At 45.3% G+C, this 23,595-nt stretch overlaps 1 protein-coding gene across 2 annotated transcripts in view; it reads left to right on the top strand.

Moving 5' to 3' along the window:
* KIF13B (kinesin family member 13B) overlaps nt 1-23,144 on the top strand; it is a 168,513-nt gene extending 145,369 nt beyond the window's left edge. Inside the window, exons 38-41 of one of the 2 annotated variants that reach the window (XM_081076317.1) lie at nt 14,709-14,771; nt 18,437-19,439; nt 20,545-20,628; nt 22,705-22,796. In XM_081076317.1, coding sequence (XP_080932443.1) covers nt 14,709-14,771; nt 18,437-19,439; nt 20,545-20,594 — 1,116 coding nt within the window. In that variant the 3' untranslated portion in view covers nt 20,595-20,628; nt 22,705-22,796. Of the gene's footprint in view, nt 1-14,708; nt 14,772-18,436; nt 19,440-20,544; nt 20,629-22,704 lie in introns of both variants that reach the window. The other variant, XM_081076318.1, reaches the window with a different exon arrangement.
* The last annotated feature ends 451 nt before the right edge of the window (nt 23,145-23,595 follow it).

Genomic DNA, 23,595 nt, shown 5'->3' with positions numbered 1-23,595 from the left:
AGTAAGTGATCATTTCTTCTGGAAGAGCAATAATGTGTTAGAAACAAATCTAGCGATTGGAGGCTAACTGTAATTTATCCAATTTAAGGAAGGTAATCTTGAAATATTTTGAAGCTGTCTTAAAGCAGTACTTGCTAATTCAGTTTACTTTTTTTGGGGAGCATATATGAGCAAAAGTGTTGGGGAAAGTGGTCCCAAATGTTTTATATTTCATAAATAAATGAAAAGATAAATGCAAGACTGGACTTCACGAAGACGCTCAACAGTGGAGCTAAAATGTTCCAACTGGTTTGTGAAACCTCACTCCACTGAAGGACCCTTTCTCAGGGTTGCTAGGGAACTGCATCTTGCCTGCACGGCCTCTGTCCTCATCTGACTTGACCTTCCAGGAACATCATGCTTGAAACACTTTCATCTCTAGGCTTCGTTCACTACAACATTTGCCAGCTTCCCTTCTGCTGACTGCTAAGTCTTCCTCGATTGCCTTTTCTGGGACCATTTATTCCATCAAGCCGCTAATATTCAGGTGCCCCAGAGCTCTGTCCTGGGCCTTCATTTTCTTTTTTCAAACCTCATTCTTTCCTTGGGTAATGTCATCCCACGGCTTTAACTATTTATACACTGACCGTGCTCACCTCTCTATCCCGGCCCAGCCTTAGCCCCTGACCTCTCGCTTCATGGGTGTAATTGTTCATCAGCTTCTCCACTTAGATACGTATCGGTTAGGCATTCACGTTGTACAAGTCCAAAACATTACCGTTTGTTTCAGCTCACAACTCTGTTTACCCCAACACACAAAATACTTACAAAAATACATGCCCATGTCAGTACGGAGCACAAACATCCACCTGGTTACTTACACCTCACAAATAGTGCATCAGTAAAATTGGGTAGGTACAAAAAAAAAATTGTGTAGGTACCAACCACCTACAATCCAGTGACTTCTGGTCCTCTCCATTTCCCACCACTCATTCATGTCACCGTCGTCTCTTAACTATGGCAGCAGCCTTCCGGTTGGTCTGTCTGACACTGTTTTTCCCTCACGACCGTGTATCATGCGCGAAGTAGCCAGAGCGACCTTCTAAAACCTTCCATTAGTCCACGGCTTGAAGCCTTCCACCGCTTCTTACTGAAACTAAATAAAAGCTGTATTTCTTACTGTGACTAACAGCGTCCTGTGTGATCTGATCCCCTGGCCTTTACTCTCTATCCCCTTTATTCTCCTCTTTGCTCATCATACTATAAACCATATTGGTTGTTTCTTTCTTTTTTATCTCAATGAAACATGAAGCTTCTGTTAGTCTTAGGCTTTCGTACTTGCCTTTCCTTCCACTTTGACTGCTCTTTCCCAAGTCTTTGCGTGGCGCCTAGATCTCTGGAAGAGAGGTTTACTACTTGACTGGCCAAGAAAGGCCACTCTGAGGAAATCGTCAGAGTTTAGAGTGGCTTTGACCAACCAAACTAAAACCACAGCCTCCACCATGCACAGAACGCTGTGTTACTGTATTTAATCTTTTCCTTGGGAGTTGGTGTTACGTCTGCATGTATATTGATTATCTCCCCTCTAGACCGTAATCCTTGAGGGTGGGGGCATAGTCAATAACAAAATGTCTGCTGGTTGATGGACTATGACATACACACAGATTTTAATATTAGATAGCTTGTATGTATGCAGTGTCATATGGTGCTATAAAGGACTCTGTTTATAGTTTAGAGGTGAGAGAATCACATCTTAGTGGGGACTTGAGATATCAAGACATACTCATGAACTTTCTTTCCAAGACTGATTGATGTACGTTACAGCAAAAGAACCATTCCGAAAGGAGGGAAACACTGTAGCTTATCATTTTGGATTCAGTTGATCAAAGATGCTTGTGTTTATCTCATTTTTACTGACTGTCTCTGCTAAAGCTCTAAGAGAAGTAAATTATAATTTTAAATGACAATATCAATATATAGGTTCCATTACTTGGGCCACTTTAAATATGCTTTGAGTTGTTACCACCTGAATGGTGTTTCATCCTGGGAAATGGAATACTGTAGTGCCAGTGGAATTTCAAAATAACAGCAACAAGAACAGGGCGGTATTGGCTACTTGAGTGTTCCCCAATTTTTCTACTATAATGGCATCCCGTTCACTTGGTAATCATTTTTGGTGGCTAAAAGTTGAGGTTCGTACCTTTTTGATAATCTATGCCACCCCTCCTTGTGGAACCTCCAGGTCTTCCAGGGGAAAGCTCGGCTAATTTCCAGCTAGTCTTTGCCTCAGAGTTTTCTCTGCTGTTACTCAGGAGTTACAGGAAAGGGAGAAGGAGGGTCTGTGTTCTCTTAGGCTTACTCCAGACCTTACAGCTACCCGTTAGTCAGCTACATCTCATGTAATAAATGATTCATCATTTTTCACTTGTCTTGCCAGGGTCTTGCTTAAAGTGGGGAGCCCAGAAATGATATGGCAATCCGTATGCTTGAAAATCATACAACTATTGTGTTTGTCTTCTAAATAATGTACTTCTACCGAAGTAGCATATGATTGTACTTTTTTTTAAAGGCATGTATTAACTCATCATGCTTCTGGTCAGTTAACATTCCTGTGTTTTTCTTCTGTTCATTTGTTTACACTCTTGGCAATGAGTTCTCCCTTATCGCTATATTGTTTAGTTGATGTATAAAAAAAGTAAGGGACTTGAGAGTTATTTCTGAAATTTTGAAACTTGATTTTGTTATAACATTTCTAGGATATCAAGATACTTTTTTGAGCAATTGTTTTTAAAGTACATGTGTTCTAGCTATCATCTGCAAACTTTTTAAGGGCATAATCTGTCTGCATTTGAGTCATAAACAAAATATTGAACTTCATAGGGTGGAAGAGGGAATGCTGTCATACACAATTAGAGATCACTCTTCAAATCACAGGGTGACAGATCAACATATTTCAGCCATACTATTTAGTAACTTATGTCGTTAGTCTCTCTCTCTCTACCTTCCCCCTGCCCCTCCCCAAAGAGATTGTGGGAGACTTTGTCAGATACGTGAAATCCTCTATATCACCAGTGCAGTTAGCCTAAGACAGAAGTTGATGCTGATGAGCGTCCTAGCTCAGCCTGTTCACTGCGGGGCTCTGCCGTCGCCCTGTGTGAGTATCTAATGGTTCGGCTTACCAGGAGCATAAAGAAATACATGGACACCCTGAACCTTGCTCTCCATTTTGATTCTCTTTTCGATTTGCTGCCAGTGCCTTGTGAGTACACTCATTTCACTGGCCAATATAAATAATCATTAAATAATCAATAACAGGCTGAAAAACTTGTAGGTTTTGGAATAACATCAAAGACAGAACGCAGAGAAATAGAAATCAGTGCATACGCCTTAACGGAATCTGGATCAATTCTACAGTATAGGAAGGGACAAATATTGATATATCAATATTGCATAAGACTTAGAGACAGTAAGTAGATAGTAACTTTCCTTAAGACTTATGACGTGAAACGGCACAAAAAAAAATATGAAAACCTCAAATGGTTTGAGTATCAACAGAGACAGAACATGATAACCAAAGAGACCCTGTGTGTGATAGCACACCCTTTTATTTCTACCTACCCCCAACTTTTTTCATCATTTTGAAAGCCATTTCTCTTTCCATTTCCTACCTAACTGTGGTGAAAGATATTAAAAAGCCTTCCTTTTTATGTTTCTGTCCCAGTTTAGTTTGGAGACTTAAAATTCCTTCTCTGAAACAGTCAGAGTGATGAAGACACTGACCCTCACCTACCTAAACACCACCCTTCGGTTCTCTATGGCATAATTAGACTACACTTAGATTATTGCACTCGGTTCTGGATACGTTACTACTAGAAATCTGTTGACCAATTGAAATTATTTCAGAGAATAACATCAGAAATGATTTATGAGGAAGGATTAAAGGAGTTATTTATAGTTTGACCAAACAATGACCGAGAGAGCTGATTGTATAAGCATTCAAGGCGGATCAACACCAAAGGCGGGGAAGAATTGTATAAGGGCAAGTTTCACTAAAGCACTGGCTTGAAAGGCATAGAATGACAGAAATGAAATTAATGAAGGGAATGGTAAGAACTGTGAGTAAGTAAAATGATTTATAGATAGCAGGATACTCTTTAAAAAAATGGGATTTTTGTCACCTCTATTTTTCAAAAATAAGATTTTGAGGGTATAAAAATAGTCCAAGTAAGAACTGAGGAATGGAATAGGTGCTGTTTCTACCACTCATTCCTCATATTTTTATTGTTAGCTTATGTGGAAGAGACAGGAGTTGTGTAATAAGGGAATGATTATTATCAAAAACGTACTTTTAATCAGAGTGTCCTTGACATTTTCAAACAAGAATGTTCAGTTCCCTCCCTCACGCAAAGATACAAACATACAACTACAGTGAAACTCTAATGAAAAGATTAACATTTATTAACTTATTCTTTGGAATCAGCAGGTTCTCAGATCAAGATGCTATTTTTTTGGCATTATATTTCAATATTTGAAAAGATTCATGGATCTTTTCTTGTAAGGCAGAAGTTAACAGTTTATTCAGAAGATTTAAGAAACAAAGATTCTAATACAAAATCTTTTGGCTTGATCATATTCATAAAGATTTATGTTTCTCATTTTTATAGTGACTTGTTTTTATTTGTAACCAGTTTCTGTCTTGAGTCCCAGAAATGCAAAGAGACTGCACTGGAGAAGGTGACAGCTGACAAAATTGCTGCCTTTGACCTTCTGATGCAAGTTTAGTAACTAATCTGGAAAATAATGAACTGCAATTAATGAAATCTGTACTCATATTCAAGTGTATTTCTCAGACAGCACATAAAATAATTGAAAGAACTTCCTGCTCTCTAATTAGTTAGATTGAATTAATTTGGCATAATAGCTTTTTTCACGTATCTAGAAGTTTGTGTTCAGATGATGCTATTTCTGTACTTCAAACTTCGGGACTCCAGATGGCATCTGTGGTTCATCTAGGGAATTAAAGAGTTAATGTTTAGATTTAATATCCACCCTCAAAATCACAGTCCGAGTTCCTTTCTGGCCTGTCTTTGTTGCCCTGTCTGCCCTTTTCAGTGTCCTGCACTTTGCTTAGGATGGTTGGCCTCGTCACCCGCTGGGAGTTTTCTCCAGTTTCAGCACAGCTTCCAGTGTGGTAGATGGACAGAGCCTTGGGAGATAGCAGCACCCTGCATGTCTCTGGTGCCAGCTGGAAAGATGCTTCTCTAGTTTTTCTGCCTTCATATCAGGGATCTTTTCATATATAAAATAGGAACCCAGAAGCCCGCTGTCGTCCTTCCCTTGTGCACGAAGATCTGCTTTAGACTACTTGAACTTGGGCTCCGTTGATGAAATGACCCTCCTTATCCCTGTTTGTTGATTAAGGGTTCATCATCTTAACTAAGATTAGAAAAAGGATCCAGCCTTGTTTTCTAGCCTTCCCTTTTCCGTAATTGTTCAGGTTCTTTAAATTTACTTCTTCTTGAGATAACAAAGGGAAGTTTGCACAGGCCTTCCTTCTGGAATGCAGACTTCTTTTAAAATGCGAGGCAAGTGATTTTTGTTCATTTGCTCCGAGGGAAGAATTCTTAGGCACTCTTCCTACTGGTAGTAGAAGATTCTTATCTCTGTTTCATTTTTCCAAAGTCATAACGTTTTGCTCTCTATCTTTGCCCCAGAAATGTATGGGTCCTGTATTGACATACTTAGAGATACTAAGTTGACAAAGTTGTCTTCAGAATCAGAGTTAGTAGCTGATGTGAAAAATAATGAAAATAAGATCGTTCCTGAGGCAATAAAGAAGTTGATCGAAGAGACTTCAGTCTGACAGTCATTTTTCAGAAATTGGCATTGTATGCTTTTGTATAATTCTGTAGATCGGGGATTGGCAACCTGTGTGTGTGTGTGTGTGTGTGTGTGTGTGTGTGTGTGTGTGTCCATCCAGATAATGTTATTTTAGGCTTTTGCAAGCCATACAGGCTCTGTTAAAATAAGCCATAGACAATAGTAAGCAAATGAGTCTGGTTGTGTTCCAATAAAACTTTATTTATAACCCTGAAATTTAAATTTCATGTAGTTTTTACATGTCATTGAGTGCTCTTTTATTTCAACAATTAAAAAATGTAAAAACCATGCTTACTTAAAGGACTTACCGAGCTGGAGAGAGTCTAGAGTTAGACCCTATTTTTCAGTTTCCAGAGTAACAAATATTTTATGTTTTAAGTAAACATCCTTCATCCTTCATGGACACTTGAAAAACAACCATTATTTTTGATGAAGTGAATATTACATCCTCTTTTTAAAGAATATAATTATTTTTTCACATAAATGTTTAAATAAGTTTTAACAGTTATCATGTAGAAGTTTAAAAAGTAAACTAAATTCTAAAATTAAGAAACTATTTTTTCTGATAACTCCAGAAATATTAGTGTTCATATTTTTCTATGTGCAGTACCTCTAATAAGTCGAACTAACATATATAGTGAAATAAAAAGTTTATTTGGATGGTCTCATTCACTTTTATCCACTGAGAAAATGGTTTACTTATTGATAGAAGAAACGGTCCTTTTAGTTGTTTTGTATAATTAAAATTAAATAGGAATATCAGCTATTGGACCCTGAGTGCCTGTTTTTGAGGTGCATGGGGACTATGCACTGTATAGTTTGGCTCATACTGTATCTCCAGCTCCTGACACAATCTTAAGACTATGTAATAGCTACCTGGTACATATTTGTGAATGGGTAAATCAATAAAGCCTAAGTTTCTTTGTTCGAAAGAAAATTGAATTAATGTTGTATCGTGAATGGCTTTGGAATTGATAAACACAAGTAGGAACTTCAGATTTTTTAGATCAGATATAATTGTTGATGGTTTAAAAATGTGCTTACGGTAAGCCAACCCAGAGATATGTTGGAAGACAACGCACAGCGTTCCAGTGGCGAGGACAGCCATGACGTTTTGCACATGTGCTGAGAGCTCACTGTGTGCCCGGGGTTTCCTGTGCGTCCCCTCAGACGTCGTTACATTTTCTAGTAGCCACATTTAAAAGAGTAAAAGGAAACAAGTCAAGTTAATTTTAATAATACAGTTCCTTAACTCAGTATGTTTGTGATATTGCCATTTCACCTGTAATCAGTATAAAACATTTACTGAGGTATTTCCATGTTTTTTTTCTGTACAGGCCTCAAAAGCAGGTGTGTATTTCGCATGTTTTAGCACATCTCAGTTCGGATACTAGATTTTCATTGGAAATACTTGATCCTGCAGCATTTAGACTTCGTAACGTTGAAAAAATAGATCCACGTGCCCAAGCTGTTTCAAACACACTTAACGGCACTTTAATTTTTAAATGTATATATTATTAATTAAAATTAAGTAAAATAAAAAAAATGTTTTTCCCACTTCTCAGTCACATTTCAGGTACTCAGTAGGTACCTGAGGCTGGTGGCCGCCACGTCCGCCACGTTGGACGGCGCCAAGTCAGAGGGTGACATTAGATACTGAGTTAGCTAATGAGGAAGATGAGACCCTTAGACTCTGTCTAAGGTTACAGAGCCTCGTGAGGGTAGAACTGAGATTTATATTCAAGAAGCAAAATTTAATGCACAGTTGTGATCTTAAGAGATTTCACTGGATTTGATTAAAAATAGCAAGTGCTTATATTTGTAGAATGAATGAATCTGTAAAGTATTTGAAGGAGGCACTGCGCAAGCTGTGGAAATACACTGAGTAGGACCTGTCCATATTTCCTTTTCTTGCCCATTTATTTTTGAAAACATGATCTGTGGGCAGTGCAGTGGGGAATCATTGACGGTTTCAACGCAGGAGAGTGGCATGGGCAAATTTGTATTTTTGAAAGCTCCTCTGAGTGCAATTTGGAGGGTGGGTTTGAAGAGGATAAAACTGGAAGAATCTATTCAAGTGTATGCAAAAACCTCATGCAAGATTGTCAGATTGGTCAGAAAAATGAAGTCACGTTTCCATGCTTGACAAATTGATACTTTCATGTCATTGATAGAAAGGGGCATGTGGCAGGTAGGGTACCAGTGTTTCTGACGGGGACCAGCTGGTGGCCACCTGTCATCTTCCCTGGGTGGCATTGCTTAGAGAATTCATGGGGACTCGATTTCTACCTCCCAGATGTGCAACCCCAGAGGTGATCAGGTTTACACAAACAAAGCACGGATGGATCAATTCAAACGTTGTTACTCATTTAAAATAAGAAATATAACTGCCAGATGGGAGAAGTGCTGATGTCATCACAGCTAACACACTCCCCTCTGGATCACCCTGGAAAAGCCACTGGATAAACCAGAAGGGTGCTCTGTGAGCATGGGGAACTGGCTGGGTGAACCGGTTACGGATGGCATCAGACGATGGTCACGGAAGTGCCTTCCTCTGCACCGGTGCTGGGTGTTTCCCACAGCTTTCCTCCTGTGACTTTCCAGTTCCCGTTCTTCCAGCCTAACCACCCTGCCTCTGATTAATGTAACCTTTAAAAACTATGTTTATATTGATTAGGTTATTGCTGAGTCTTGATCTTTAGGTAAAGTGTACATGTCTGATTTTATCCATTGTTTATTACTTTTAGCAGAACATATTAGAAGATTAGGAAGCATTTTGTGTATATGCACTTCCCATGCTTGGTTTTGTTTCTTGTATTCTTCTCACTTTGCAGCATGAAAATCAAAGGTTGGGTACTGGTTATTTGTAGCAAAAGTAAATCTTACGTCTCTTGTTGTATACTCCTATGCTTGGATTTAAATGATGGTTAGAGTTTTAAAAAAAAAGACTTACAGGATGTTAACTTAGGAACCACTAGGAAATGACAAGAATTTATCAAATTCAGGGTAAAGGGTGATTATTAGGAAGGGTTAATTTTCAAACAAGAAAATAGTGCATCAGAAAATTCATTGTTTTTGAAGAGAGATTATTTTTTCCTTCAACTGATCTCTCTTCTCTCCTCTACCACCCCTATGCCCAAATTTCAGAATGTCTATCCTTTTCCAGATTCTATGTACCTGTGCAACGTGGCCTTCAGTAATTCATTCCTTCATTCATTCACTTATATGTCTATTCATTCAACAAACATTATTGTTTTATGTGTGGGCATACAGAGATGGATGAAACATAATCCTAACCCTTCAGAGAGCTTGGTTTAGAGGAGCTCCCTCAGCTACATAAACAGGATGATGTCATGGGTGCTATAATATGTGTGTGTCCGAAGGCAGAGAGCATTTCTACCTGTGATTTCCGGAAGAGTAGATCATGCTTGAGCTGAGACTTAAAGATGACTAGGTGATCACCAGGTGGGACTTAATCCCTAGGGGAAGGAACAGCGAGAGGAAGGCTCAGGGAGTTCCCTGTGGGTTAGCGTAACACGCCAGGAAAGCCTGCAGCCTCACGGAGAGGGGACGGTCTTTCACGTCGTGCCAAGGAGTTAAAACTTTATTCTTTTAGGCAAAAGGGTCTCCAACATAGCTTTTAGGCCCAATTAGGAAATTCTGAGTTTATTTGCCTTATTTTCATTCATGTGGCAAGTGAAAGCCAGAGTTAAAAAAATGACGCGATATGCTATGAGGAGTGACCATCACCCCTCCCCTGAAATACTTCTAAGCAATTCTCTTACCTGTAACCTACTCCTTAATAGTTAATAGTTTTAGCAATGCTCAGTCGACAGTGTTATTGCAGGTTCAGCTGGTGCTTGAGAGCTCACCCCTTTTCCATCTCTGTCGCTAACTCACTGGGCAACCCTAATGCATTTATCCATTAGGTAAATATCTCTGAGCCTTGGTTTCCGTGATGTGAAATGTAGATAATTATACTTATATTCGCTTGCCTCATGGGACTTCTCCTTAATATTTATAGCTGCAAAATACTTTGCAGTCATTTTTATTAATAGTTACCAGATGTGTCGTAAGGATTAATGAGCTTATGATCTGTAATGTTTTGAGCTCCTGAAATAGGAGGCAACTGCCTGCACAGGGGATATGTAAAAGAGCATTAAAATGCAAACAATACACATTTGGAAATTTGAGCTGTTACGTGTGAAGGACAAATGGCACACTTAAGATTTCAGTATACTTTGTAGTATTTTTGGAACTCTTAATAAGGTTGCTGAATTCATCACAGGCCACTGCCAAATATAGAAAGCTAAGTACCCTTTACCCTGCACATATGTATGTGTATGAGTACACACAGACACACAGACACACACACACACACACACCCCCCCGACACTGTTTCTGTTAATACCACCCTTGCTCGTCTCCCTGTCACCCTTACTTCCTGGGTATCATATTTGATTCCATTTCCCCTTCCTCCAGAGCCAATTGTTTCCAAGTATTCTGTAGTCTCCTTCATATATCTAAATTTTAATTTCTATTTCCTTTTCCTCTTACCATCCAAATTTAGGCTCTTATTAGCTCTCCACCGAACCATTAAAACAACTTCTTAATTGATTTCCCCACGTTTAGTATCTTCCCTCTACTTAAGGATTAATCTTCTGTAAGCATGCTTCTTATTACTGCTTCATTCAATAACCTTGGATAGATAGTTCTTTCTTGCCTATGAAAATCAACCATGAGCTCATACAGCCTCCTCCACGTGGCCCTAACCTCTCTCCCTCTGCCCAATGTTCTTCTGTCCAGGCCCTTCTCTCTAACCTCCCAAAAGACCCTGGAAGATGGAGCAGCTTTTCCCTGGGCAGAGATGTGAGTAGAGGGAACACCAGACACAAAGTGGCTCTTTTGCCATCCTGACTTTGTCATGCCACGCTTCACATTTGAAGTGTCCCCCTGTCCTAGGAAATGACACTCGGCCTTCGAGGCCCATCTCAGAGTAAAATCACCTTCATGAAGGAACTCTAGGCCTGTTCCATGTGCGATCCCTTCCTCCTCCATGTCTTTTCTGCTAATGAGACGTCCATTCTCATGTCTGTCCTATTCCTTGACATTTTAGTTACTTACCTGCGTGTCTGTCCCACAGATCAGATTGCCAGTCTGTTGAGAGCAAAGCCATTGTCTGTCTGACCTTTGTGTTCTCCACGGCGCTTCTGCTATGCCTTGTGCACTGTGGCCTAATAAGTCTTTGCTGAACCGAATTCACATTGACTCACAGCCAAGTTGCCTTCTTCGTGTAGGGCAGTACTATGGAAAAATGTGAAACACGCACCGTAGAGAGGGTCCTAGGGTGAATCCCTGTGTACTCAGCTTCCAGAAAAGTGAACACACGGCTAAGTTTGTATGTCTGTACCCCTACTCTTTTTAGCATGTAGTGTTCTTCTTTTTTTTAATTAAAATTTTTTTCAATTACGATTGACATTCAATATTATATTAGTTGCAGGTGTACAACATAGTAATTAGACATTTATATACCTTACAAAGTGATCCCCTCGATGAATCTAGTACCCACCTGACACCGTACAATATTATTACTATAATCCCTGTGCTGTACTTTCCAGCCCCGTGACTGTTTTGTAACTGCCGATTTGTAGCATCTACCTTTCAGACATGCTCTGCTGGAGAAGTGTCTTCCTGTGATCCCCACTGGTCCAGAGCGAGTATCTGGCAGCCACCGCTACCTGGCACCATGGAGGGAGACACCATGAAGTGACTAGTGCGTGAACAGGAGAGTAGGTGTGGTCCAAGTCTTGGCTGCACTCAGGACCCACTCAGACCTGATCGCATCTTAGTTTTGACACCGGTTGTAGCCATTTCAGATGTGTCCAATCATCTAGTTTTCTGGGTCACACTTTGTTTAAATGGTGGGGGTTGGGTGGCATCTTTATGAAACGTATTGCCTGATTAAGAAGTGGTCTTTGAGAGTGAATGATGGTGACAGGAGACGTGTGAGTGCTACGCATGAGGTTTTCAGCTGAGTAGCTAGGAGTCGTGAAGTCAGGGCCCAGGGGCCCTGGGCAGCAGGCAGCCCTGTGGTCCCCTGGATTCCAGCATGGTGTCACAGACAATCTGGTCCTTTAATTCATCGTAGCTAATATTTTTAAAGCATTTACTGGAATTTTCTAATTACTCTGAGTCATAAAGAAAAGTGTAAATTATGTTTCTTTGCTTTATTTAGGAGAGTAAGAGTTATGTCATCTTAGAAGAGGTTTCATCCTGGGTGGTTATAGTTTCATCGTTGGTGGGATTTTTGCTTTTATACTTTGAGGGGAATGTTTAGCCCTTGTATATTTTAAATAAGATCTAACTGAAAATGTTAAGTATTTTAAGTTAGAACTTAAAATTTTTTCTTCCTTTACTAAGAAATATGATCTGAACACCTTTTCATTGGTTGGGGGCGGGGGACTTCAGATAGTACGGGGAAAAATAGGCATGAAGACAGTGGTTGCCACCAGGGCGTCCTCCCTCTGTCTGTTCCGTTGTCTTTTTAAATACATCTCTGAGTTTGCTCTTTTGCCTTAACCCCCCAATAACTCCCCGGTGTTCGCAGGGCAAAGTATACGAGGTGTGATCAAAAAATATGGTGAATGTTTAAAATTATTACAGTAAAAGACACATTGCCATTAATCCTCTTTAGAATACCCCCCCTCACTTTGAACACAGTTACCCCGTCATCCTTGCCACTTTCTGAATTAGTGCTGGAAGTCTTCTTTCATGAGTGTCTTTACTACTTCATCTTCCATCAAGACAATGCTCTGTCACACATGGCTTCTGGTGTACGGCAGTTTCTGTCAAGTAAAAACATTATGGTTTGTTCTCATCCACCTTATTCACTGGATCTGGCACCGTGCGATTTCTGGCTCTTCCCCAAAGTCAAAATGATTCAGGACATCAAGGCAGCCACGACAGCACAACTAATGACACAAAAGAGGACTTCCAGAACTGTTCAGAAAGTGGCAAGAACGATGGGACAAGTGTGTTTGAAGTGAATGGAAGTATTTTGAGGGGGAGTATTTTGAGGGGGATTAATGGCAATCTGTCTTTTACTGTAATACATTAAAAAATATTTAAACATTCACCGTATTTTTTTATCACACCTTGTATGCTCCTTTCGTGTATCCCTAGGTCCTTCCATCTGTTTAGCCTTATCTTGTATCGTTTCCTATTTAATCGCTTCTCCTCTGTGCCTCTTCTCAAATCCTGTCACTGTTCCCTTACCTTCAGCAGAATCAATCCCTTCTCACACTTTTCTCCCAAAGGCAGCCCCAAGGCATGGTTGGTTATAGTGGTACCCTTTGCAGAAATGCCGTTAGTTTGTTCTGTGATCTCAGTGAGCCTTTTAGTTGCACATAGGCTCTTCTCCCTACAGTTAAGACTTTGGGCTGCCTGGTAGGAAGCAAGACTTTGGCCGTCCAGCCTCCGTGCCTGCAGCCTCTGTCCACTCTTGACAGCATAGAAGCCTCAGACACCCAGATACTGGGAGGACCTGGAGTGCTTAGGGCCAGAAGGGAAGTGGAAAGATAGAGAGGCTACATCGCTCGGCAGTTTAGAGCAGGTAATAGATCAGTGACCAGCTCTTTTCCCTGTGGACCCAGGAAGAGCAGAGCGACTCATACATTATGGAAACCAACTCCCACACCCAATTATGACTCCTCTTGTAAGTATTTGTTCTGCCGAATGGAGCCCTCTTAGAACTGAGCATTCTGAGGTCCAGACTCTTGCACAGGAGCAGGGAGACCTGGGAAGGGGCCAGAGGTTGGTTGAGGGTATAAAGGCAGAAGTGGTGGATTGCCGGTTTCTTCTAGATGGTTGATCACTTCTGCATCTGTGTCCCACTGCCATTGTCAGCTCAGCGGCCACAGTGGCTTTCTGATTCCTTCTTCACAGTTACTAGCTCCTTCTCTGACATCCCTTTTCCTCATCCTGGTGCTGATCATATTTTTGTTCTTTTTCTTTTTTTCTTTCTTACTGTTTCTTAAATGACAGGTCCATAAGTAACAGAGTTCTTCTCGTGATGTTACTTGCATCCTTTAATTCAGGCTCTTTCCACCTCGCACCTGCTTTGTTGCTGGAGTCTTATGGTGATGTACCTACCTTAGTCTCCAAATATTGTTCCAATCAGTTTGCCTTCCACTCTCAGATCAGTCTTCTCGGTCTTCTGCTTTCTCCGCCCAGGCCTCTGTGATGGTCCTCATCACATTACCTCGTAAGGTTCGTTTCAGATGCCGAAGCCTCTCTCCAGGTGTCTGTCCTGCTCTGTGTGAAGCCCCAGAGCTGTGCTCCAGCCAGACTGGCTTCCTCACTCCTCACTTTCAGTGACTACTCTCACCACGTCTCCTTTTGTACCGCGAGGTTTCCCTGGGTATCAAGGCCTGGTTTGAAGTCCACTCCTGCCTGCAGCCTTTCCCGATCTTTCCTGTCCCAATAACTTCTCTCCATGAAGCCTGTAACACTTGTCTGTACAGACACAGTCCGTTGGTGAATGTATGTCGTGTGTGAATGGCGAGAGAGCCTGGCAACGTGTGAGCCCACCACATAAATTACTGTCTTTAGCATGTTTCTTGTGTTGCTCACTGTGGAGTAAGCCACTTGCTGTGCTCTTTATTTCTCCCGTCTCCTTCGTCTCCTTGTGTAGTGTGGTGCTCCTAGCACTTGGCATGCTTCATTGCCAGTGACTTGTTAGAATCCCCGAACGGTGACGGACTCTCCAGTCGGTTCAGGAAAATCCTCCTCAGGTTGTCTCCATTCTGTTCTTCTTGATGCCTATGCCCCCCTTTCGCTTGTTTCCTCAGCCGGTGCCGCGCATCTTGGTACAGCCTGCTCCTGCGGATTTCGGGGTGACCAGGATGGCAGAGGTGAGTTACGGGGGCCGAGGGCAGCGCCGTGGCAGGTAGCTGCCCCACATCCAGTGGATGGCCCCCAGGGTATAATTGTTGAGTCCACACCTGTGGTATTTTATTTTTGGGTTCCCGTTTTGATAATTAACCATGATATAGGCCACCATCTTCTCCCTCTGTATTTTCCTGGTTACACTTTGCTATTTTCAACTTGTTAATCATATGATTGCTAAACTTTTGGGTGCTCGACTGCTAATGTAGTCTGCTGCTTTAATAGCCCACTGCTAGGCAAAGGCGGTTTCTATAAACAGAACAATCTCCTTATTCTAAGTGTTTGCTTAATTCTCAGTTTTACATTTCATTCCGATTCATGATATCAGCGTGAAAAGACTAATGCTAAGCTGGGGAGAAAAATAGTCTCTTATGATCTCCCACAGATGAACAGCACTTCTCATCTTATGAGTCGCAAATCTATTTTCTCCCACTGCGTGCTCATTCTCTTAGGCAATGCTATATCTTCATAGGAAATTTTTATTTAATAAAACAACAGCAAAAAAGGCCAAATAATCTGAAAGAAAAGCTGGGCCTCCGTGAAGGCCCTGCTTTCTAAAAGGCCCTTTCAACCCAGTACAGCCTTGGTGTTCACAAATTTAACTGGAGATAATACTGTGGTCCCCCTCTCTCCCCCGTGAGTACTGTTTATGGTTTTGCTGAGGCAGGACTGGGGCTCCAGGGCCAGTGGGACAGAGTGGGAGCAAGTGCCTTACTGCTGAAGGAACCTGGCCTGCCATGGCCTCTGCAGCTCAGGGCAGCTCATCGAGGGGGTTTTCTCCTGTCTAGGCTTTCACGGCAGTCTCTAGAAATATGTTCATGGGCAGGATAGAACCCATGACGGCAGATAGGTTTCCACTGACACACCACTGCCTGCAGTAACTGAAGGAATCTGAGGCTGTTTGCTTTGGCTCAGCAGGGAAGAATACTACGATCGATCCAGGTCTATCGGTGTTCCCTGGCTGCTTGTGGTCTCTACTTTGTAGTGGGTATGGCTCTGACCTCTCATCCCTGGTTTCTCCCTTCCTGGTGGCTTTGGATAAATCCTTTAACCTCTACGGGGCCATGTTGTAAAATGAATATGATAATAGTTTCTGGCCTCCATCAAAGGATTCATGTGGAAGCAAACAGGTAATACCAGGGAAATTTAAGGCACTAAAGTCACTAGACTGTGGCCTGCTCAGGACAGGACACAGATGGCCGCTGTTGATCTGGTAGTGCTGGGGTCTCCCCCAGGAGGGGAATAGGGAACACGTGCTGTTTCAGGCCCACAGTTGTTGTTTGGATTCTGGGCTCTTGGAATTTGTTCATGTGTTCTTCCCTACCTGGTCAGTGATATTAAAAATGAAATAGGAAAGAATAAATAAAACATGTATAAGTTGCAAAAGAAAAATGATTGAAGGATTGCCTAATCTTTTAGAGTATTTGTGCTGGTGACAGTTATTGATCTATTGGATTTAGTAAATTTTGCAGCCTAGAGATCCATCACAAAAATGGGCTGTTAATCTCAGGAGGTGTCGTTAATTTCGTGCCCTGAAAGTGTGCCTTGTGGGGATAGGAGGGCCTCTGGAGACAGGACTATAAATGACAATTCACGTGAAAATGCATCGTTTATCAAACTGCTGAGTTAAGCCAAGTGACTGTGAGAGACTTATGGATCTCAGCTGTTTCCCAGTTCGAATAAATCCTTTATTTCACATGGAAAATGGCCATTCCTGTAATATAAATAATCTTTCCGTAAATATTGGAAAACATATTTCTTTTTCTGAACAGCACGCTCTCCACCTCCCCAACCCCATTTTCCGTTCCTGCCGTCTTTCCCCCTCGTCATTGTGAATTGGGACTAGAAAGATAATCTGCCACCTTCTTCATAGGACTTAAGTTATCAACGAAAGAACACCTTATGAGCACCTTAGAAACAGTAGAATTTGGATGAGCAGTGGCTGTGTCGTTCCCCAGGAGACGGGGCTTTGTGTGTGTGTCTCTGCCAGAGTGACTCAGGCTGTGACGTGAGGGGGAGAGGCTGGCCACTGCGGCTCCATCCTCAGTCACCCCTCCTGTGGGGCTGACTGCTTCTTGGCTGGTGTCTCCCAGGCGCAGAGGCCCCCCTGACCTGTGACATGGGACCAGCCTTCAGCATCAGCCTGAAAGACAGCCTCTCAGAGAAAGGGTATGGCCTGCAGACAGCCTCTATCCTCCCGTCTCCCACTCCCTCCCAGCCAGGAACAGCCAGTCAGCAGTCGGCCCACAGGTCATTTCTTCAAACCTGAGCTGGTGAAGCTGAGTTGAAGCCCTTTCAGATCCTCCAGTGAGATCATCATGTCACTTCTGCAGGAGGAAAGTGCTCTTCTGGCTACTAGGGATGCTCCCAGGCCCCCGGGAAGTCGGTGTTGGGCAGGGGGTCTCTCCACAGGAGCAGAGTTCTCAGCCTGAGTGCAGGGAGGTGGGGCTGCCAGTGGGATGAGGCCTCGATTGCCTCGTACCACACAGACTCTCGGTGGCAGCCCCGTATGTGTTGTTTCCCACACTACCAAGCAAGCCGTTGTCCGACACCAGCTGGGTATCTGAGTTCACCTCAGTTATGACGCTGTCTATCCAGAGATAGCGTCAGGTCCCACAGGTTATGGGCTCAGTCCCGCCAGGCTGCCCTCCACTCCAGACACCAATCTCAAGGCCAGCTTGGCACCTGTGCTGCTGACCAGCTATAAATCAGAAGTCCCCATTACCCCCTCCTTGGGTTTGATGAATCTGCTAGAGTGGCTCGCAGAACTCAGAGAAACATTTTACTTACTAGATCACCAGTTTATTAGGAAAGGAAAGAACTCAGGAACAGCCAGATGGAAGAGACGTGGAGGACGGTATGATGAGGGGGTGCAAAGCTTCCACACTCTCTGTGTTCGATTCTCTCTGAGCACAACACTCTCCTTGCTCCTCTGTGTGTTCACCAACCCCCAAAACTCTGCGAAACCCATCCTTTCGGGGTTTTATGGAGGCTTCATTACAGAAGCATGGCTGATTAAATCACCGGCCATTGGTGATTGCTTCATCCTCTAGCCCCTTTCCCCTCCCCAGAAATCAGGAGGTGGGACTGAAAGTTCCAACCCTCTAAGCATGGTTGGTTCCTCTGGCAGCCAGCCCTCATCCTTAGGGGATTTCTAAGTACCTTTATTAATATACACTCAGGAGTTGTTGGAAGGGGCTTATTATAAATATCAAGATACGTTCATTGCTCTTACCATTTAGGAAATTCCAAAGGTTTTGGAAAGAACCCTATGCCAGAAACGGGGATGAAGACAAAATGTATATTATTATAAATGCCAATATCACAGGCAACTACTAGAATCTCTAGTTTGTATAGAAGGTGAGGAGATGGAAGGGGCAAGGTGTTTGCTCAGCTCTCAGCACGTGCAGAGTACACTGGGGCCCTCACCATCCGGTGCCTGGAAAGCCGGGTGACGTGGCGGTAAGTGGTGTTGCTGGTACTGGGACCAGGTCTGCCCTCCTGCCCAGCAGCGCACTTTTCACCGTCAGAGCTGTACGGTTTCAACTAACAGCATCTGTCTCAACTCTTGTGGACATGAATAGCTAACATTGAACTCTAACCAGTTACTCGTCCCCCTTTCCTGCTTCAGACTCACCGAGAGAGTGTGGGGGTGAGTGTGGCCCCCGATGTGACGGTGCAGATCGCCCCGGTGGTGGAGACCGGTGACAAACCAGCTCAGCTGCCTCCACCGCAGTGCGTGGCCACCAATACCCAAGTCTCCGAAGTGCAGGAGGGGCCACCCAGCCCCCTGAGTGAGGCCTCCAGTGGCTACTTCTCGCACAGCGTCTCCACAGCCACGCTGTCTGATGCATTCGCCCCGGGCCTGGATGCCGTGGCCCAGGCTGGCATGCAGACGCCGGGCTCGCCACCTGCTGTCTCCTGCCAGGCCAGCCCAGAGACTGAGCCCCCGTGTGCAACCGCTGCCCCCAACACAGACAGTGCTCTCCCTGCTCTTTTGGAGGGTCACAGGAGCCTTCCGTCACTGCCTGTCCCAGCAAAGCCAACTGTGAGGAGTGACGGTGGCAGTGCCCAGGCCAAGGGTCCGGTTTCCTCAGAGAAGCAGAATGGAGAAGCTGGCACGTCACCCCCTGGTCTTCCCACTTCTGCCCCCCAGAAGGAGTCAGCCAGCTCGCAGTGCGGAGAACTTTCCCCTGCCACCAAGCCACCAGGACGACCCAAGGCCCAGGCCACCCCGACCCCCAGCTTAGAGCCGGATGTCTCCAAAGCCCAGTTGCCTCCTGACCTCCTGTCTCAGTCGCCTGCACCGGCATCTCCCTTCAGAATCCGGAAGGTGCGAACCTCGGAGCTGAAGTCATTCACACGCATGCTCGGTGGGGACACCGGGGGCCCCCCTGATGCTGAGGAGGACCCCCCAGCCGTGGCAGGGCTGGGTGACAACAGCTCTGGAGGGCAGGCCCTGGAGAAGCTGGAAGTTTCCTCTGATTCTGAGGAAGCCAGTGAAGTCCCAGAGTGGCTCAGAGAGGGAGAGTATGTTACCCTGGGCACCAACAAAGTGGGCATCGTGAGATACATCGGGCCCACCGACTTTCAGGAGGGCACATGGATTGGTGTGGAGCTGGACTTACCTTCAGGTAAGTGTGACTTGTCGGGGACAGGTTCCTAGCACTGGAGGTGACTGCATATGCTCACTGTAATCGGGTGGAAAAGCTCTGGCCCCACTTCTGGTGCTGCCCAAAATTTGCTGTGTGCCCTTGGACACGTCATTCGACCTCTCTGAGCCTCTCACGCACCACTTTTCAAATTCAGGGATTTTCTCTAAATAAGTTTTTCCTAAGTGTTTTAAGAGTCAAGGTTTCTTTTTTGAACCTCCAGAAATTCCTCAGAAACCTGACATTAATTGAAAGCAAGTATAAATTTGGTAATGAACTTATTCTTTTTTCGGTCACAGGAGCATTTGCATTTGAGCTAGAATAGTAGCCGTATCTACTGTGTTTGCTCAGGTCAGACGCGGAGCCCGTGGCCGTGCTCACTTGTTACTAAGACATCCCCATGCTCCTGGGCCCACGGATTGAGCTCAGACCACAAGCCCATCTAAGAGCTGCTGCAGGCTTGCCAGTCCCTGAAGCCTCATTCTGGAATGGCACTGCTTAAAGCCAATAAATCGTCATTTTCAGAAAAACTGAGGGCAGGACTTGAAATATTTTGTCCTTTTGATGTTTTTTAAACACCTTTATTGTGATACAATTTATATGCCATAAACTCTACCTGGTTACAGTGTACAATTCAATGGTTCTTAGGATATTTACAGAATTGTGTGAGCATTTCCATAATCTAATTTTAGAATAGGTTCATCACCCCCCAAAAAAGCCACATGTCCATTAGCCAGATATTGCCCCTCAAGCCCTAGGTAAACATTAATGTACTTTTTGTTTCTCTAAGTTTATATGAAATGTCCTAAGCTGGACTTTATATAAGTGGAATCCTACAATATGTGGGCTTTTGTGTCTGGCTTATTTCACTGAACATGTTTCCAGGGTTTATCCAGTTGGAGCATGTGTTACTCTTTTTGTAGCCGAATAATACCCCATTGTATGAATGCCCCACATTTTGTTCGTCCATTTGTCAGGTGATGGACACTTGGGTTGTTTCCATTTTTTGGCTGTTGTGAATAATGCTGCTGGGACTATTTGTGCGTAAGTGTTTGTGTGGACACACGTTCTCATTTCCCTTGAGTAGCTACCCAGGACTTAACTCTCTGGTTCACATTTGGAGGACTGCCAGGCTGATGTCATTCTCCTTGCCACCCAGCCTCTCCACTAGGTGAGGGGTGGGAGCTGTGGAGATGGGTTTTGAGGAGGCTTGTGTGTGGCCCTGCGGGTGGAGCTGTTGGGGCATGGGGACAAGTAGAGTGGGAGCTCTGAGGGGCTCTCCTTGGTGGGAGTGGGGCGGGGCAGGGGGTGCTCTGTGAAACCCAGGCTTGCCCCACTCGGACTCTTTGTCTCTGGGTCCCTCGGCTCAGCAGTGAAGTCACTCACTGTCTTTAAAAGTAATTTTGGCCAAGAATGTCATAAATTGGAAGTGGTTCTAGAAGACTAATGTAGCACTGGCTGGAATATTTTTTGAACTCCATTTCTGCTGAAATGTAGAGGGGAATTGGGAAAGAAGTTTATATTTGCTGTTGAACTCAAGAATTAAAGGGAGATCAGCAAATAGATTAGTTAATCCAACAAATAAATAGTAAGCACCTACTATGTTCCAGTCATTGGATACCTTGGGGAGCAAAACAGAATCTCTGGTTTCACTAGACTTTTCATTGTAGAAGGGAGAAAATTACCAACTAATAAACCAGATGAATTTGATAGTAAGAAGTGCTATGAAGAAAATAAAATGGGCTAAGCAGATAGAGGACAGTGGGTGTGGGGCTATTTTAAATAAGACTGAGGGAAGCAAAAGCCTGAGTGATGGAGAGGTGGTCAGGCTGAGGCAGCATTGCAGGCCGAGGGCACCTCAGGCACAAGTTCCACACAGGGTCGAGCTCACTGCATTTGAGGGGCAGCAGGAAGGACGGCCAGGTGGCAGAAGAGGCGCAGTGGCTGTGTCTGGAAGGGTGAAGTATGGCAGGAAACCATTGGAAGGTTTAAAAAGATACCTTTTTTTAGGAGACTAGACTTGGGATGATGAGTGGGCAGGCCATGTAGGAGGCTGCTGCAGACGTCCAGGCCAGGATGAGTGGTGGCGTGCAGGTGGTGAGAAGTGGTCGAGTCAGGAAAAGGATGACGATGAAGCCCTGAGTGACGGAGAATGTCGCGGGGAGAAAGGGGTCAGGCTGACCCCTGAGTGTGGCCTGAGACCAGAGTCATGACCATATGCGAACACCTGAGAGAACAGGTGAGGGCGCAGGGTGGGAGAAGCCGCGTTCTGTGTTGGACAGGTGAAGTGGAGCGTGCAGATTGGACGTTCCAGTGGAGATGAGATGGCACAGGGGCCACACTCCGGCTGGAGACACAGCTAAGAGGCATCAGGATTCACGGGCAGGCGGGCCCCCAAGGGAGAGGGCACAGCCCCGGCCCTGTGAGGGCAAGACTGGAAGGGAGGAGCCAGTGAGATGGGAGGTGGGAGTGTGTCCCTGGCGCCCAGTGCTGGCAGTGGTCAGAGTGGGAGAGGCCATCTCCTCATACCTCGAGAGGTCGTCTGGACCGAGGTAATCCTTGTTGACTGTGAGAGTTGTGGGTGCAGGCTGGGCCGATGTGGAGTGGGGTGTAGAGAGAGAGGCCGCTTAGGATGCGCAGACAGTGAGTGTAGAAAATTCATGATCATTTTTGTTAAAAAGATCATCTTCCCTACTACCAACCCATCACCGTGGATGTTGACATGTAGGGGTCAGATGGGCCCTACCTGGGTGCTGTGTTCTCGTCATTCACCTGAAGCACGTTTTAGTCACTCGTACAAGGGCAGCTTCTTTCTACCACGTTGACACGTCACGTGCAGTGTCCCATCTGACTGGCTACAATTCGGTGATTTACCAGTTTCCGTCTAATAGATTTAGGAAAAATGATCATTTTACAAACAACATCCGTCCGAGGTTTACATTTTAACCATCTAGATTGAAAATAATCTGTGCCCCTGGGTGGGGTGGGGGTAGTGCCAGCTCTGCTTCGGTGGCACCTGCAGCTGGCTGGGTATGGGAAGTGGCAGGACTAGCTATCAACTTCAGGCTTCGGGTGGGGGGCGGGGGCGGGGGCCGGGCCCTGGTGACCACCGTGTGCTGCCCAGGAGACGGCCATCCCAGCCCCGTTTATTAAGTGGTGAGCGCCAGTGCGGGACCTGGGGGGGCGCTGTGGGGGTCGTGAGCAGACTCCGTAGCCACCTCCCTGTCTTCTTTCCCTTGCCCCCCAGGTAAGAACGACGGCTCCATCGGAGGGAAGCAGTACTTCAAGTGCAACCCCGGCTACGGGCTGCTGGTGAGGCCGGGCCGGGTGCGCAGGGCGGCGGGCGCGGGCCGGCGGCGCGGCGCGGGGCCCAGGCTGCAGGGCGCCCCCGAGGCCCGCAGGGCCAGCGCCCTCACCGGCTCCGCCACCAACCTGGCCTCCCTGACGGCAGCGCTTGCCAAGGCCGAGGGCACCGCGGGGCTGCGGGCCGACAGGAGCCACAAGAGCCCCGAGAACCGGAAATCCTGGGCCAGCTGAGCCGGCGCGGGGCCGGGGCGTCGGCGGGCGAGTGTCAGCGGCGCCGCCACAGCCCGGAGCGCGTGCGGCCGCGCCCTCCAGCCCTTCCCCGGGCGCGCAGGCCATGAAAGCGTTGGCACGGCGCAGAGCTGGTGGCCGGCCCGAGTCCCCGGGAGCTTCCCTGCCCGGAGCGCGGAGGGAGCCGCCCTGCAGGGCGGCGCGGGGAGGGGCCGGGAACCCGGCGGCCTGCGTCGTCCGCGGAGCCGGGGCCCCTCCCGGCTCGGTTTTTCTGTGCTGGCGACCTCATTAACCTCTTAATTTAAAGAATAATCGTAACTAGTGCCTTCCTTTCCCAGGGCAGGGCATACTCCGTCTGCCTCCCGGGCTGCTGACCCAGCCCCCCCCCCCCAAGTGCTGGCTGGCTCCTGAGGCTCCATGCACCCCTCTCGTCCCCAAGGCCCCCACACCGAAGAACGTGCCCCTCAAGTGCCTCTGGCACAGGGCCCGGCGCCCTACAGAGGCCTGTCCCCTCCCGCCTTGCCCTCTGACTTCTCCACGGGGTGTCCAGGCAGTTTCTCTGTGAGTGTTTTAGCATCTTTATACCTAGACATTCTTTTCTTTT

Source organism: Rhinolophus hipposideros, assembly GCF_964194185.1.
Source record: "Rhinolophus hipposideros genome assembly, chromosome: 16".
NCBI classification, from domain to species: Eukaryota; Metazoa; Chordata; class Mammalia; order Chiroptera; family Rhinolophidae; genus Rhinolophus; species Rhinolophus hipposideros.
This window is presented reverse-complemented; position numbering and strand designations above follow the sequence as displayed.